This window comes from Canis lupus, chromosome 2 (genome assembly GCF_003254725.2).
Source record: "Canis lupus dingo isolate Sandy chromosome 2, ASM325472v2, whole genome shotgun sequence".
Lineage (NCBI taxonomy): Eukaryota > Metazoa > Chordata > Mammalia > Carnivora > Canidae > Canis > Canis lupus.
The window spans coordinates 74,953,673-74,969,712 of NC_064244.1; the positions used below are offsets into that span (position 1 = coordinate 74,953,673).

At 54.3% G+C, this 16,040-nt stretch overlaps 1 protein-coding gene across 7 annotated transcripts in view; it reads right to left on the reverse strand.

Moving 5' to 3' along the window:
* Positions 1-4,955: 4,955 nt before the first annotated feature.
* EPHB2 (EPH receptor B2) overlaps positions 4,956-16,040 on the reverse strand; it is a 185,612-nt gene continuing 174,527 nt past the window's right edge. For 5 of the 7 annotated variants that reach the window (XM_035713106.2, XM_035713108.2, XM_035713107.2 and 2 more), the window contains 7 exons: positions 13,080-13,202; positions 12,213-12,460; positions 11,043-11,258; positions 10,014-10,163; positions 8,952-9,145; positions 7,301-7,456; positions 5,598-6,799 (listed from right to left, as the gene is read on the reverse strand). In XM_035713106.2, the coding sequence (XP_035568999.2) occupies positions 6,691-6,799; positions 7,301-7,456; positions 8,952-9,145; positions 10,014-10,163; positions 11,043-11,258; positions 12,213-12,460; positions 13,080-13,202 (1,196 nt within the window). In that variant the 3' untranslated portion in view covers positions 5,598-6,690. Of the gene's footprint in view, positions 6,800-7,300; positions 7,457-8,916; positions 9,146-10,013; positions 10,164-11,042; positions 11,259-12,212; positions 12,461-13,079; positions 13,203-16,040 lie in introns of all 7 variants that reach the window. The other 2 variants (XM_049105949.1, XM_049105948.1) reach the window with 2 other exon arrangements.

The following is a 16,040-nucleotide window of genomic DNA, read 5'->3' on the forward strand; positions in this document are numbered from 1 at the left end:
AATGGGGCCACGAGGGCCCCACTTGGCTTCTGAGCTGGACTGTCTTGCCCAACAGCTAGGAGGCAGCATGGCCTGCGTGAGGGCTTTGCTGGGCTGGAGCACCTGCCCCACTGGCCACCGGGAGGGCCAGGTGTGGGCATTTCTGTCATTTACCCAGGACAGAAATTCAGTATCGCACTCAAAAGGAGGGGTCCTGGGTCCCAGCTACAGTCCACCTCTGACTCAAATAATGGAGCTTTGCTAGTATTTGATTTTAGCTGTTTTTCTCACCGTCTTTAACTCTGTGCTCTGTTGCCTCTAGGGTCCTCCAGTTTAGGGACCAAGATGAACAATGGGACTTGAAGTTTTAAGAACTATCAGTCTAGAATCATATGGTGATGGAATCTTAAACACACGAAATCCTTCTGTTAGAATCTTAGAATTATAGGGCTTGTAGCCTTAAAATCTTGGAATCTCTCATCCATGGAATGTTAGATGGACCCTTGCAGCCTCAGTAGGGCCCCCAGAATGCATGTGGTCCCGGCCCTGACCTTCCTCCCTCTCCCGTTCCCCTCCTCCAGCAGGGGATGTTGGGCCCTGAGTAGAGACAGGGTCCTTTACTTGCTTTTCTCCCTCTGGAGAAAGCCATGTCTTAGTCTGGGTAGCAGAGGTTGAGGCAGGTGGTGTATAGGATGCTCCAGGCCCAGCTCGAAGACCCACCCTGACTTCGGCTGGCCCACCTGGCCAGGTGTTGAGTGAACAGGCCTGGATCGTAGCCTTGGACTGTGGGGTCTCCATAGGGCCCCTCGGAAGTATTATTTTCCTGTTTCTTCTCGCTATATCAGCTTTTCCGAGGCAGCCTTCATGCTGTGAAGCTAAACTCAAACTCCGGGTCTAGGGGGTCTTTCTAATTTTCCTGCAAGCTTAGCTCAGTCTGAACACATTCCTGAGGGTCAGCGCAGCCCCACTTCATGGGTCCTAATCCATGTCTGAGTTCGGGCATCTTGTCGGACCATGCCTTGCTGTTTTGCTAATCCCTGTCTACGCCTGACCCTCCCTCCCTGCAGGACACAGGTTGTCGTGGGAGATGTAAAGAGATGTCTGGAGGAATCTCCTGGAGGAAGTGGTTAAAAGTAGATACCCCTGGGCCTGGCCTCGGGGATTCTGATTTAGGGGGGTCACGACGCAGCCCAGGAATCTGCAAGGTGAGTGGCCCAGGAGATTCTAATCCAGGTGGGCCTTGGCAGACGCGTTGAGAAACCCCATGAGACGGGGAGGAGGGAGCATTAAAGGAGGATGGGTTGGTAGGAACGCTCTGGGAATCACTTCTGGGAATCTGTTTCCTCACTAGTAGAGAGGGGATGAGAACACCAGTAAAAGTCCCAGACGTGGGGCCTGGCGTAGGGACCAGCAATTACTGCAGTGTCTCTGGCATCAGGCTCCTGAGGCGAGCCTCCCACGGCGGCGTCCCTGCGCCTTCCTGTGTCACAGAGCAAAGGCCAAGTCACTGTCTTTGGTTTCCCTGAAGGGGAAACTGGCCAGTTTCAAGGCCACTCCTCATGCCGAGTGTTACGGCAGGAGCCATTTCATGGGAGGCTGGGGCAAGGCCAGCAAGTGGTATAGGCATGCTCAGTGTGGCTCCTGACTTCCCTCCAGGTGTCCCCAACATAACACACAATGGAAAACAGCAGGACCCCAGACCGACCCTCCTGACATGGCCGGGTAATCTCAGCAGGCCCAGGCCTCCCAGAGTAGGGACGGGCTTCTTGAGCAGGGCCCGTGCCACCCACCCAACCCCTCGCCTCTGCTTGCCCCTGCACTCCGCTCTGTTCCCCCAGGGCTCCGCCCTGATCCCCAACCTGCCTTCTCATGCCACCCCCGCCACCCACATCCACTCAACTCTGGTCATGACTGGCGGCTGTCTCGGTGCCTGGCACCTCTCAGTGAGGCCTGGCGGAAGTGGAGGTGAGCGTCAATTGAATGCAGCTGAATTAGGGATCAGGTAGCAGAAATCTAACCCTGCTGTTTTAAGCAGCTGAAATGACTCTTTGGATTATCTGCCTCAGTGAGTGAGGGTGGAAAATGAAGTGGCAGGGCTTGGATTCTCCTGGAAGGAACGAGGGCTTTTCCAGGGGGCTCTTCCTCCAGGAGGAGAAAGGGAGCGGTGAGGCATCTTGCCCCCCATCTGATGGCTGAACTGACTCTTCCACCCAGAACCCCATGCTCCTTCTGCTGCTCTTCTGCTCAAGAACCGGCTGTGGCTGGACTGGGCATCACGTTCATGCTACCTTCCCCTCCTCTTAGATCAGCCCCCACCTCCCACCACTCCTTTGGCTCATCCAGACGCGACTCTTGATGGTTGGACCATTCTGGCCTCTGTATCTTTGGTTACACTGTACCTCCCACCTGGAATGACCTTTTCAGCTCCTGTCATTTTCAAGACGGCCTCCTCCATGAGGCCCTTCCCTGACAACCCCAGCCCATTTGAGCTTTCCCTTCTCTTACCAGCCAGCATCAAACACTGCGTGCTTTATGTCATCTGACTGAGTGTGGTGGGGTGGGCATTGGGAACAGATGAACACAGCCCTGCTTGGCCCCTTCCTGGCTGTGTAATCCTGAGCAAGCTTCTTCCCTTCTCTGAGCCTCAGTTTCCCTGGTACCCATGGGAGGAAATAGTCCCTCCTCGCAGGACTGTGATGTATAAAGTGTTTTGCATGCCTGGCTCACCCAGTCCAAACTTCTCATTTTACAGATGGGAGATTGAGGCGCAGGGAGGCCAAATGGCTTGCCCAGAGCCATGTGTCAACTTTAGTGCCAGGAGCTAGACTGCCACTCTGGGGTCAGGATGCATCTTCCCTAAGCATCAAGGGGCCTCCTATACTTTGAATGCGTTTACGTTATTTCCTGTGGCCAGAATCTACTAGGCTTTAGTCCGGTCTGGGATCCACAGGAGCCCAGGAGAGAGCCAGGAGCGCCTGAGGGCCTAGCCCCAGGGTGGGTAGTGGCCTGGATCCTGGGTCCCTCCTGTGCTTCAGCCACGCTGTGGGGAGGGCTGGCTGGACATGAGCAGGGGCTCCGGGACATCTGGGAGGAGCCCCTGATCTGAGACGGTGCAATGCTAGCGACTGCACACAAGGGGGTGCTGGCAGAGAGCTCCCTGAGAGGTGGCGGCATGAGGACCAACCAGAAAGGACGGGGCAAAGGCCAGCTGATGCCACCTGAGCCGGAGGAAGCACGCTGCTTAGTGAACAGCACTGCCCGAGTCCCTAAGTGTCCCCGACTGCCCTCGCCACCCTAGCCCCTACTCCGAGGCCTTTCGGTCAAGCACTGAGACCATCGTCTATTCTGATTGATGGGCCCCCATCTTCCAGTTGACAGAGATTTTGAGGATCATCCCCCAGGAAGAGGCCCGCTGATCAACAATAACCCAATTTGGGGGCTTCTGGGGCAGTAGGGATACCAGCCTGGCCCTCCACAAATCTGCTTGTCACCCCCTCTGAGAGCAGCTGGTCCCCATTTCCATGGTGCCCTGGCCCGTGTTTACAAGGCAGCTTTCTTTCATCGGGACCAACTGTGGGCGCAGCAGCCGGAAACTCCTCTGACACTGCTGGGCAGGTGGGGGCTGGCACTTGGGGAGGTTGAGCCAGGAAAGGATTAGTAACCAGGCAGCGGGAGGCTCAGAGCTGTGTGCCCAGGCGAGTGGGCAGCGGCAGGGGAAGGCGCTTGGCAGCATGGCCTGCCACTCCCCGCCGAGAAGCGAGCGAGAGGTGGTGGTGGGGGGAGCTGCCCCAGCAGCAGGGAGAGGTGGGCATCCGCCCGAACCCCAGACAGTCACAGTGATATCCGATACCCTGAAGTGGGGGACACAGAGGGTCTGGGTTAGCACCCTCACTCTGAGAAGCAGGCACCTGGGGGCCCAGGACCCACTGAGGACTCAGCCCTCAAGGGGGGGTGGGCAAACGCGCTGGCTAGCAGACACCAGCCTAGCAGCTTAGGACAGGAAACCATCTGACAGGAAGCACCGAGTGCCAGCCCCCTGTGGGGCCCCGGAGTAGTGGGGGGTGGGCCGGGGAGATGGAGTTAATCTTTAGAGCATCAGGGCGGCTCCTTCCAGAAGGTGACCTTGTGTGCTAGGACAGCTGCCACCCGTGCGGGGCGGCTTTGGGGCACAAAGGGCGGCTGGCTGGGCCAAGGCTGGCCAGTTTGTAGGCAACCAGCCAGTGCCTTCCCTGTGGCTCACTCTGCTGTTCCCCCCAGGGGCCCGTGCTCCCCTCTTAATCCCTTCCTTCCCTTTGCATCTTGGGTTCTGGAAAACAGGTGAGTGACAGACGACAGGCTGGTTCAGGCTGCCCTCCTGGGGCCACCTGCAGCCGGGCTCCTTCCCACTGGTCAGTCTCCCATGGACAAGGGGGAAGGTCCTGGGATGCGCCATCTCTGCCTCTCCCTCCCCAGCTAGACCCGATAGCCACGGCACATCCGCCTCCCTGCCTCCTTCCGCACAGAGATTTCGGATTATGTGTGAGTAGGAGCGCATTTACGCGGAGATTAGCGTTGACCGGGATAAGGCGATCTTACCTGTGGCTTGGACTGGGGGTCCCGTGGGTACTCCAGAACCCTTACACTACCACTGTCACAGCTCACACAACACCCTGACCCCCTTCCTCTGGCCCAGGAGAGCTGAGTGCACCCCTGTGGCCTCCCTGCTCCTGATGCCTCCCGTAGTGGCTCGCCCTGATTTGCAGGGGCTGGAACACTGAATTCGGAGCCACTTTCAACTCGCTTCTTTGGCTGCCTGTGCTTTCGACAAGCCAGAGCCAGAAAGGCCATATGGACCTTTGGTGTCCTCCATGTGTTTTCTCAGCCCTGGGCCTTCTGAACCCTGAGGAAGGAAGGGTCCCTTAGAAGAGCATCATGGGACACTTGACATGTCCCAGGGTGCCAGGGTCTCTCTTGGAACTTACAGAGGACAGGGGTCATTTTATAACTAAAGTGTTTATTTCCATTCAATTCACTAACCGATTGTTCTGCTCAGCTGCCTGCATTTGCTCACAGGAGGGAGTTTGTGGCCAGACCCCCTGGCTGATGGTCTTCCCCTCTGGCTAAGACCTTCAGACCTGGGCAAAGGTGGGGGGGGGGAGAGTGGTGTGGGAGAGAACACACTTTCTCCTGAGTGGAGGAAAGAGCGCCTGCACATGTCTCTAAGGGTGACACTCCGGAGGGCTGGGATATCACAGTGAATGATCCGGGGCCCGGCTTAGGCTCCCAGAGGCGAAACTGGGTTCTGGCCATCTGAGGGCACTCAGGAACCTCGAAGGGGCCTATTTGCTTGGGAAGCACTGGACAGATTGGGGCAAGGGGGTGGAGAAGTGGACGAAGGTGTGTGGTCCTGCAGCCTTAGGGCCCGCTTCCTTCTCAATCTGGTGCTTTCAAAAGCAGTCCTGGGTGGGGGCTCCTCCACCCGGCCCCTCATCCTCCCAAACCTCACTCAGTCTCTGAAAGGCCCAGATGGCCCCGTGGCAGTTGGCTTTGGTGAGGCCTGGCAGCAGGGAGGGGGGGAATCTCTCTGCAGGGGGAGGAGGGAGGAGAGTCAATAGAGACCATATAAAAAAATCCAGAAATGTGCATATAAAATCTCGCCCTTGGTGTATTGCCTAAGTCAGTAAGCAGAAAGCACCTTCTTGGAGAAGGATCAAGTCCTCAAAAGGTAGGAAATGTCAAAGTGTCACTTCATTGTCATAAAAAAAAACCCGACAAACAAACCCCCCAAACCAAATCCACCCCTTGACCAAAATACCCCCGAGTCCACGAATTGCTGTAAACAAACCCAAATGCAGGAGCAATCCTCAGTGGCAGTCGTAGCTGATGGCGGACACCGCAGCGACAGGCCTCCGGGCAGGGGCTGCTGGGCACCGCGTGCGAGATAGGGACGCGGAGCTGCAGTCTTGGGGGGCGGTCATCCTCAGGAAGGCTGACCCTTCCAGTGTCCCCATGGTCTCCCTGACTGAGGAGGACAAAAGCCTCCTTTCAGCCCCATGAGCCGACAGGAGAAAGAAGTCTTTTTTTTCATTGGAGTTTCTAAAAGATTCTCCAAAGACAGATAAATTCTTCTGTGTGCCCAGTGGCAGCGGGAATGGATTATTTCCCCCGTGTGGTTCCTGTGGCGGCTGCCCATCCGCCCGCCTGCCCCGTCTGCCTGGCGTGTGGCTGTTGCCCGAGGCCTGGAAGAGCAGCCCAGGGACGGGAGAGAAGGGTGGCCCCCGTCTCTCCCTTCACATTGGTTTTCCTGAAAGTGTTTCTTGGCTCTGGCCAGGTCGCCTTCCCAGAGGGAGTTGGAGAGAAACTGCTTTTGGTCTCCGATTGGGACAAACCGCGTGGATCTCCCAAGCCCTTTTGTTTTGTTTTGTCTTGTTTCCCTAAGAACAATGATCGCTTTCCTTATGAGAATCCTCTTTAAAAAATATTCCTTGTATTTCCCGCCCCCTCCCAGGATCTGTTTTCTTTTGTCCCCGTTCCCTTTTTTCCATCATTTGAGTTGCACATATTCTTGGTGACGTCTCATGGCTGGAGCGCTGCTCGGTTCTTCCTGCTGCCCGTGGCCTCCTGGCAGGTGGCTGACCCTGCGGTGGACGTGGACGGAGAACCAGGGGGCCGGCAAGTGGGGCGGTGGGGCGGGGGGGTCTGGAGGAAGAGGTGAGCCGAGGCAGGTGAACGTCAAACCTCCACAGACTGGATCTGGTTCATCTGTGCCCGCATCACCTGGATACTGTTCAGGATTTTTTTCTGGTGGCCAGCCAAGGTGACCCCAACCCGGAGAATGTCCCTTTGGGAGAGAAGCATGTGTGTTAGGAAAATGTGGGAGTGGGGACTCTGGGCCAGGTGGAGAGCTGTCTGGACTTCTCCAGGGGGTTCCTGCTGAAGAGAGCAAGTGGGGGGGGTGGTGAGGGGGTGGATTCCCGGTGTCAGAGTGACTAGTGGGGGAGTCAGGACACTCGGGTACACAGGTCTCCTTGGTTATAGGAAAGGGGAAGAGAACTTGCATTTATGAAGTACCGGTCACTTTACATCCCTTTGGTCTTCCTTACAACCTCCAGTTTACAGAAGAAAACTGGGTCTCGGGGAGGTTCTGATTTGCTCACAGTCACAGGCAGACCTGGGTGTTGATCTGAATGCGACTCCGAAGTTGGCCATCTGGCCCCTTGGTCCCACACATCCCTGCTGGGACACTATCTATTCCTCACCCTCTAGAGCCCCCTGCTTGGTGGGACGGGGGGTGGTGGGGAGCAGTATTGATAATGGTGGGTGGAGGCAGCCAGGCACTTACTCCATCATCATCTGTGATACGACATCGAAGGAGGTGAAGCCTGCGTTGGCGAAGCTCTCCTTGTACTGCCCCATCTTAATAGCCTCCAGCCACTCATCCACGGTGTTAAAGCTGGTGTAGTCGGGGATCGTGCGGTCCAGCAGCGGCAGGTTGATTCTGGGGGCGGGGGCGGGGGTGGACAACAGAGATAGTTAGGGCAGGTGCTGGGACAGGGGCGAGGGTAACCATGGGTGGGGGCACATCTGCAGGCTTTGTACCTGCCTGTGTGTATCCATCTGCAGGGTCAAAGGTGAGTGTAAATGTATGCATTTCTGTGTGAGAGTGGGGGTGAATTTGCACCTATGTACATGAGCCCACATATGTGTGTGAGTATGTGAGAGCGAGTGTGTGTGCAGAACTCAACGCTGAGGCCACCTGGAAAGTCCAGGGATGCCTCTGAAGGGACTGCTGGGGGGCGGGACCACAGTAGTGAGGAGAGAGATCCTTCTTCAAGCCTCTGACTTTCAGGAGGAGGGAGTTTGGCTGGACTAAGTGTGTTCCTGTTCGCTGTTCCAACCTTCTCCAGCCTGGGTGTGCTGTAGGAAGCTGTGAGTTGCACCTCCAAAGTCTAGACAAGGCTGGCGGTGCTCATGGGAGCTGGCCAGGAGGGAAATGGCCCTCATGGGGCTCAAAGCTCAGAGTCAGGAGTGGCTGACGCAGGGTCATGGTGGGGAACGACAGGAGAGGCAAGTGCAAACTGTCGGCCACAAAAACTTGGCAGGTGAAGGACTTGAGTCCAAAGAGTCTTGGGACAAAGCCAGCCCTGGACCTGGAGGACACCTGGCTGGATGTCCCCCAGAAACTCTGCGTGATAGGGTTCCGGAGATAAAGAGTGTGCACGGCCAGAAGAGACGGGGGTCTGGGACAGCTACTCAAGTGAGGCAGTGGTGGTCTCAGCTCTGATGGGAGCATGCCCGGGGACCACTGGGAAAAGGCAAGCCTCAGGGTCACTGGAGCTAACACTTGTCCAGCGGAGCCAGTCTTTGTGATTTGGGGGATGATGACCAAGCATGGGCCTGTGTGTGTGGTCCGTATTTCTGGACGTGGGTGCTGTGGGTGCCAAGGGAGTGTAGGCTCGAGGGCCGGAGAATGGGTGTGTATCCATGTGTGTGGGAGCATAAGCATGAGCTTTTGTGCCTAATGGTGTATAGGATTGTATTTGTGTAAGCGTGTGTGCATGCAGGTGCGCGGCTGTACTGAGGAGGACGCAAATATAAGTTAGAGAGGGTCCAGGCTGGAGTGTGAAGGTAGCTAAGAAGGAAACCTGGTGACCAGTATATCTGTTTGCCAACCAAGACGTCTGGCAATTTTTCTTAAATGCTCTCCTCTCTGGCCATGCTTTAAAAAGTCCTTTCTTTACCACCACTACCATGTTCTTCTCCTCTTCTCTGTCCTGGGCTCCTCGTACCCCAAGGCAGGGCAAATGCCCAGTGAACTCTAGCGCTGGCCTTCCCTGAGCACAAGCTGCACTGCACAGCATCTGCCTGAAGCAGGGGGAGCCTGGGGTGGGTGGGGGTGTGCAGGGTGGATCTGGAGAGAGGAAGGGCTGGCTGGGGATTGGGTAGTGGGAGACGTACTGGGAGGAGGGGGCAGGGCCAGACCAGAGCCATACCCAGAGGAAAGGGGTGCCATGGCTTTGAGGCTGTTGGGGTTTCGGATCATCTTGTCCAGCGTGTTGACAATCTGGCCGAACTTGGGCCGGTGGTTGCGGTCCTTCTGCCAGCAGTCTAGCATGAGCTGGTGCAGGGCGCTTGGGCAATCCATGGGTGGCGGCAGCCGATAGTCCTGCTCTATGGCGTTAATTACCTGGGAACAACACGGGGCAGAGTGGCGTTGGGTGGGTACAACCTCATATGCGCCCCCACTCCGCCGCCCTCTGTAGCGCAGGACCCTCCAGTGGGCCACGTTTTCCTTCTCCTTTCTGAGGCTCCTCCTTGGCTTTGGTGGCCCTGAGGACTGCTCTCTCTGGCCCTTCACCCCAGGGTGACAATCATTGCCATTTATCGCTCCAGGTGAGAGATGTCTCCCAGGCCAGGCCCCACGGCATGGCTCACACTGCCCCCCCTGGACCCTCTGATCCGTCCTGCCACTCGGCCCAATTCACCTTCCTCAGCTGGACTTTGGTCCCCCCCGCTACTTAAGAAGCTCCTTCAAGTCCTCCCTCTTCTGTGGTGTTGCAAATCAAAATGCATAGGGTTGGCTTTCAAACACTTTGTTATTGAACCTTATCGACCTTTCTGATCATCTTTCCTCTCTACTGCTCCCCAGCAGGATCCCTCAGCATCCCGCCTTCGGGCCTTTGCACAGGCTATTCTTCGCATTCAAAGTCCTCATGTCTCCAAGTCCTACTGCTGTGGGTCCCACCTGTTCTATGAAGACTTCCTGACTGATCTTGCCTCAACACCTACAGGACTTGACACCTGTCCTCTCCGATTTAACATCTGATTGTAAAATTCCTGAAATAATCGTGTCATCTCCTCCCCTCCCTGCCCATTACATGGAAAACATCTCAGGGCAGATACGGTCTCATTTGGGGTTGGCCACAAGGTGAACGCATCTTGAAGATTTGCTGAATTGTGGATGTGTAGGCCTTTCCTACTCTTGACCCCTGGAGAGTCCAGGATCCTATGCAGACATTTGAATTGGGCTGGGCCTGGCCACCTTGGATACTTACGTCCTGGTTGGTCATGTCCCAGTAGGGTCGTTCCCCATAGGACATCACCTCCCACATGACGATACCATAGCTCCACACATCACTGGCTGAGGTGAACTTCCGGTACTGGATGGCTTCTGGGGCCGTCCAGCGGATGGGGATCTTCCCACCCTGGGGAACAGAATGAGGAGGGTTAATGGGAGGGAGGCTGCCCTGTCTGGCCTCTGCTCTCAACACTGCGCTTCACCCTATGCCCTGTGCTGTACTAATCACATGAAGTGCCACATTCTTTCTCAAACGCACCATGTTGCTTCAGGCCTCGGGAATTTGCACAGGCTGTTCCCCTCGCACAAAATGCCTTTTCTCACTCTGCCATCTGGAAACCTCTTCTCATCCTTTGAGTATCTCTGAAAACCTTTCCCTAAGTCCCAAAGAGTTGCTTGCTCTTTTTAATCTTACAACTGTGTCCCGTATCTCCCCATCCAGGAGGTGCCTCCCATACAGAGCAGTCCTCAAATCAGTCGCCTGTGTGCTTGGCTCTTCTTGTATTTATCTCTGAGCTCTTCGGGCAGGAGCTGTGTGTTATTCCTTTCTGTTTAAAACTCTTCAGCAGGAGAGAGTCCTGAGCTTAGGCATCAAGGGCCTCCACGACCAGCCCTGCCTGCCTCTCCCACGTTATTGTCACCACCTTCCCTCTGATAGACTGTGTTCCAGTCACATCTTGCCTCAGGAACATGGCATCTGACAACCTTTCACTGGCCTTTCAGCCGTCGGCTCAGATGTCACCTCTTAGCAAGCCTTCCTCGGCCTCCCAAGACTGATGTCCTGACTTATAGCTCTGTTCCTCCATGTTTCTCTGCACATCTGTGTCCCCCGCCAGCCTGTGAGCTCCAAGGAGGCAGAAACTGTGGTTTCTGTCTCTATGTCCTTAGGGCCCAGCACCATGCTTGGCATGAGCAGTTTTCGGTGAAAATATATTTTAGGGATAGATGGACATCTACATCTTCTTGCCTGGCACCATGACCCCACCGTTCTCTGCCTTTATCTTACCAGGGCGCTGGTGTAGGTGGGGTCCGAGGTATCATCCTCCAGAAAGCGTGAAAGCCCAAAGTCAGACACCTTGCAGACCAGGTTGCTGTTGACGAGGATGTTGCGAGCAGCTAGGTCACGGTGGACGTAGTTCATGTCTGCCAGGTACTTCATGCCGGCCGCGATGCCCCGTAGCATGCCCACTAGCTGGATGACTGTGAACTGCCCGTCATTTTGCTTTGGGAGAAGTGGAGAAAGCATAGTCAACAGAAGGGCATGAATCAGAGCTCTGAATCATCCACACAAAGGGAAACCAGAGCAGGACGCTGCCACCCTGGCCTGATGCTCCCTGTGGGAAGGATTCAGATGCTGGGGGTGGGGTGAGGGTGCTCAGAGAGGCCTGCGAGAGGCCAATTTCAGGGTGGAGGAAAGAACATGGGCTTCAGAGTAGACCTAGCTGGTCTGACTCTGGCTCTGCCCTTTGCCCGCTGAGCAACCTTGGACAAGTGACATCTCTGTGTTAAATGGGGATAAGCTATACCCACCTCCCAGGGCTGTCTGGGTTAAATAAGAAGGTGCATGGAAGGTGCCTGGCACTTACTAGATGCTCAATAAATATTTGTTAAATGGCAACTGGTCTAGCAGCATGCTTCTGTGTTCTTTTGTCCAGCTGGTGGACTGTGATCTCCTGGTGGGGGGAGTCTAGAAACTTTCCTCTCTTGACTTTGTGCTCCAGATTCCTTTCCCCAGCCCATATAGCTTTGGAGAAATCCAAAATCTGGTGAAAACCTGGACCAGGGTTCCAGAAACCAGGTTCCAGTCCTGGCTTTCACCTTGACCCTCCAGGCAAACTCTGTCTTTGGGCCTCACTGTTCTCTTGTGCATAATGTGAAGGCTGGCTAAGAGCACAGGTGGTAATAGATTTCAGGTTGCACGCCAACTCTGATGGACTGCTTGTGGTTTCCTAGATTGAAAAGGATTCTGAGATTGCTTCCTGGTTTAGTGGGGCAGACTTCTGGGATTGATTAGCAATGCCTGCCACGGGTAAGGGAAGAGCAAGAGGCAGCATGCAAGCCATTCCTGACTTAGATCTTTCCCCAAGACCCCATCAGGCTTTGGCACCATGGAGTTATGTCCACCACTCCTTTTCCACCCTATCTGTGGGCCCCTGGCCCTCCTGGGTTCCCCTACCCGGAGGAAGGAATCCAGAGAGCCGTTCTCCATGAACTCAGTGATGATCATCACAGGTGTGCTCTTTGTGACAACACCCTCCAGGTGGATGACGTTGGGATGGTCGAATTGGCCCATGATGGAGGCCTCGCTCAGGAAGTCCCGGCGCTGCTTCTCAGTATAGCCTGACTTGAGTGTCTTGATGGCTACAAAGATCTCTCTCTTGCCCGGCAGTTTTAGGTGGCCACTGCAAACCTCGCCAAACTCCCCTGGGACAAACACACACACACACACACACACACACACACACACACACCAAGAGAGGCAGGATGTCATTTGCTGGGTGGAAGTGCCACCTCCCACTGCTTGTAACCTCCACTCTTGGGTCCTGAAGGAAACTTTTTCTCCCCAGTGGTCAACACATCCTCTTAGACAAAGAACCCCTTTGTAGAAGGGGGAGCCCAAAAAAGTCCTAGCCACCACTAGGACGAAGAGTAAACTCTTCAGAGCTGTCCCACTGCATGTCCAGCTGGTATTTGGCTGACGGGGTGAGGCTCTAGGGGAGCCTAGGGAGAGGGAGAGAGGGATCTGGATGAGTTGCAGGGAGGACAGAGCACTAGACTGTGTCCAGAGAATGGGGTTCTAGAACTAGCCCAATCTCTGACATGATATGCAAGCTCCTTCCCAGCCCCGTGCCTCAGTTTCCTCATAGGTCGGTGAGGTGGTTTTACTGGATGACTTTTGAGGACTTTTCTACCTTGGGTGTTCTGAACATTCAGGCCTTGGAGGAGTCTCTGAAGTGCCTGCCCCCCATCCCACCCTCTGCCCCAAGGGTACTCCCCACTCATGGCTGAGGCCATGGAACCTGGGAGAGCATCAGCCACCTACCTGCTCCAATCACCTGCTCAATTTTGACACAGGAGATGTCAATTTCCTTGGCAAACTCCCGCACTGCCTCATTGGGGTCCTCATAGGTGAAAGGGTCGATGTAGATCTTCATGCCTGGGGTCACTGGGGGATAAGACCAGGCTTGGTCACATGCACAGACTCAAGATGTGGACAAATGGAAAGGCTAGAGCTAGTCCCTTGTGGAGGGAAATACACTCCCATGTGAACCCATAGAACTGGACAATCCTTTGCGGGTCACTTGACCTCTCTGGGCCTCGGTGAGCACTGGGCTGAGTAGAAAGGTGAGGAGATCACAGAGCTCAGCAGAGAGAACAAATAGGTCGTAGCTCTTGTTACAACTCTGATTCGTAATGTCTTCCTAAGGGAGCTAAGGGACTATCAGGATTGATAAGCAATGTCTGTTATGGGTATGGGCACAAAAGGATAGATTGTGTAGGGGAATCAGGGGGTGCAAAGTAAAGGGAGGGAGTAAAGGGAGAGGGAGTCAAGAAGGAAGAGAGATTTGGGATAAAAATACAGAAAGAGTAGGCAATAGCTCATGTTCTTGGGTGTCTGCTAAGGAGATCTCCCTGTCTTTGAGGGCCTAATTTAAGCATCCTCTCCCTTTAGGAAACTTCTTGGCTATCTCAGCTCTCTCAGGCAGGCCCCAGGGACTGGAGGGGCTGCCCACTCACCAGGGTCTGAGGACCCATGGCTTCTGGGTCCACTTCCCAGGTCTCCCATTAGCTAAGTCTTTAACCTTTCTAGATCTCAAATTCCCTGGTGATCAACGTGAGGCTGGACATGGAGCATATTAATTGGATTCTTGATTTGATTGTACATTTTTTATTTGATGTAGAAATTAAGGATGTAACTTGGATGCCAAAAACCTAATTCTGACCCTAGCACTGAGCCAGCAAAATACTTGGAAGGAAAGGATGATCTATCCCACATTCTCCCTCCCAGATAACTGGTCTTCTGCTGCCCAGGCCTCCTCCTTGCTTCCCCAGCTCCTTGCCCACATTGTCCCATTGCTCTAGGAGCCGTGACTTTGGAGGCAGTAGCTCTAGGAGTAGGGAGCTGGAGTCCCTGGGCCATAGGAAGGCTTGACTGGGGAGTGGGGCCATCAGCCCTACTTGCCTGTGTGGCCTTGGCCATGTTAGTTGACCACTCTCAGTTTCTGTTTCAGACATTCCGAGAACCTAAAGTCGGAACCTCTAACACATGAGTTGGCAAACTGGCCCACTGACCATTTTGTAAATAAAGTTTTATTAGAGCACAGCTGCCTGTATTCCTTTGCCTGTGGCTGCTTTCATGTTTCAGCAGCTGAGTTGAGTAGTTACAATAGAGATCATATGGCTATTGAAGCCTAAAATATTTACTCTCTGGTCCTTTTCAGAAAAGCAGCCAACTGCTGCTCTCATACATTAGGATTATTTTGGTCTAGCCCTTTATTTGATTAATTTATTATTAAAAAAGATTTTATTTTTAATTAATCTCTACTCCCAACGTGGGGCTCGAACAAAGCTCTGCACACAACATGCACCCCATGTCTGTAGAGCCAAGCAGAATCCAGGTGACAGAGATAAAAGAAGAATGACTGCAGCTACCCCTGACTGTGTCCTTTGTGCACCACACTGGGCAGGCTGCACCCAACAACTCGTGGAGGAAGGGATCATTATTTTCATTTCATGCATGAGGGAGCTGCAGCTCAGAGAGGCTGAGCAATCTGCCCAAGGCCACACAGCTGGCAAATGGCACAGCCAGGACTTGAAGCCAGGCCTGTCGGACTTGAGCCAAGGACCAATACTCTTAATCATGCTCATGGCCTCCTGCATGCAGTGCAACCAGATCTGGTCCATGCCTCCTCCTCCTGGACTGTTCAGCCACGACTCCTTCCCAAGTCAGCACTCCTCAGAGCAGGGACATTAGCTCCTGGGAGATGCTCCTGTGGTTCTTGGTGACTGGCTTATAGCCTCCCTCCAACAGAATTGGAGGAAACCCTTTCAGTCAGGCCAGCTGCAGAGGGGCGACGGGAACAGGTCAGCTCAGGGAGCTAAGGAGAAGCAGAGCAGGAGCTCAATGCTGAGTTGGGCACTGCCAGCCGATCAGATGCCACCTGCAAGCCTTGGCCGGGAGGGCTCTCTGCTGCTTGCAGGACTAAGGCGAGTGCCTTCACCTCGCATTCCACGCCTTCCATGTTGGGCCCCAACGACAGCTCCCTGCCCCTCTACATGCCAGCAAAAAGAATTATTCACCCAGACACACCTTAAAATTTCTTGCCTTTGTGCTTTTGTTCATGTGGTTCCCTCCACCTAGAATACCCTTCTCTTCCTTTTTGTGTCCAGATCAAATGCCACCTCCTCTCTGAAGCCTGCCTGGATCCTTCCAGTGGAGATCCATGCTTTCCCTTTAGGCTCCTGAAGCCCTGTCTTTGTCTGCACTCACTCCTATGGCCCTGACATCTGTATGGCTCTCCTGTCTTGTATTGAGTCTCCCAGATACGCATGCCCACAGCCTCCTGCCACCCCTTTCTGGAACACTCTGCTGCCTGTAAGGGCTTGCTTCACACTCTCTCTCAGGGGGACAGAGGCTGTGTCTGTCTAGTTCACGCTAAATCCCAGAACCTGGCACATCGAGGATGCTCACAAGATGCTTGTTGAAAGAATAATAGCATTACCTATTGAAATGTCCTCTTTTTCTCTTTCTGCCTGTTTGGGGTCATGAATACTTTTGAGAATCTGACAGAAGCTATGAATCTGCTCCTTAAAAAAATTATTCACGTGTGTGTCACACTTCCAGACTCAGTATATAATTTTGGAATGTTCTCTGGCCCTTGAAGCTCTCAGGGTCTGTGAACCCCAAGTTAGGAGCCCTTGCTCTAGAATGTTTTCTCTGTAAGTATGTGGAGGTGGTATTCAGTAGGTGCTTAATGTCCATGCTTCTGTGACCTCACTATTA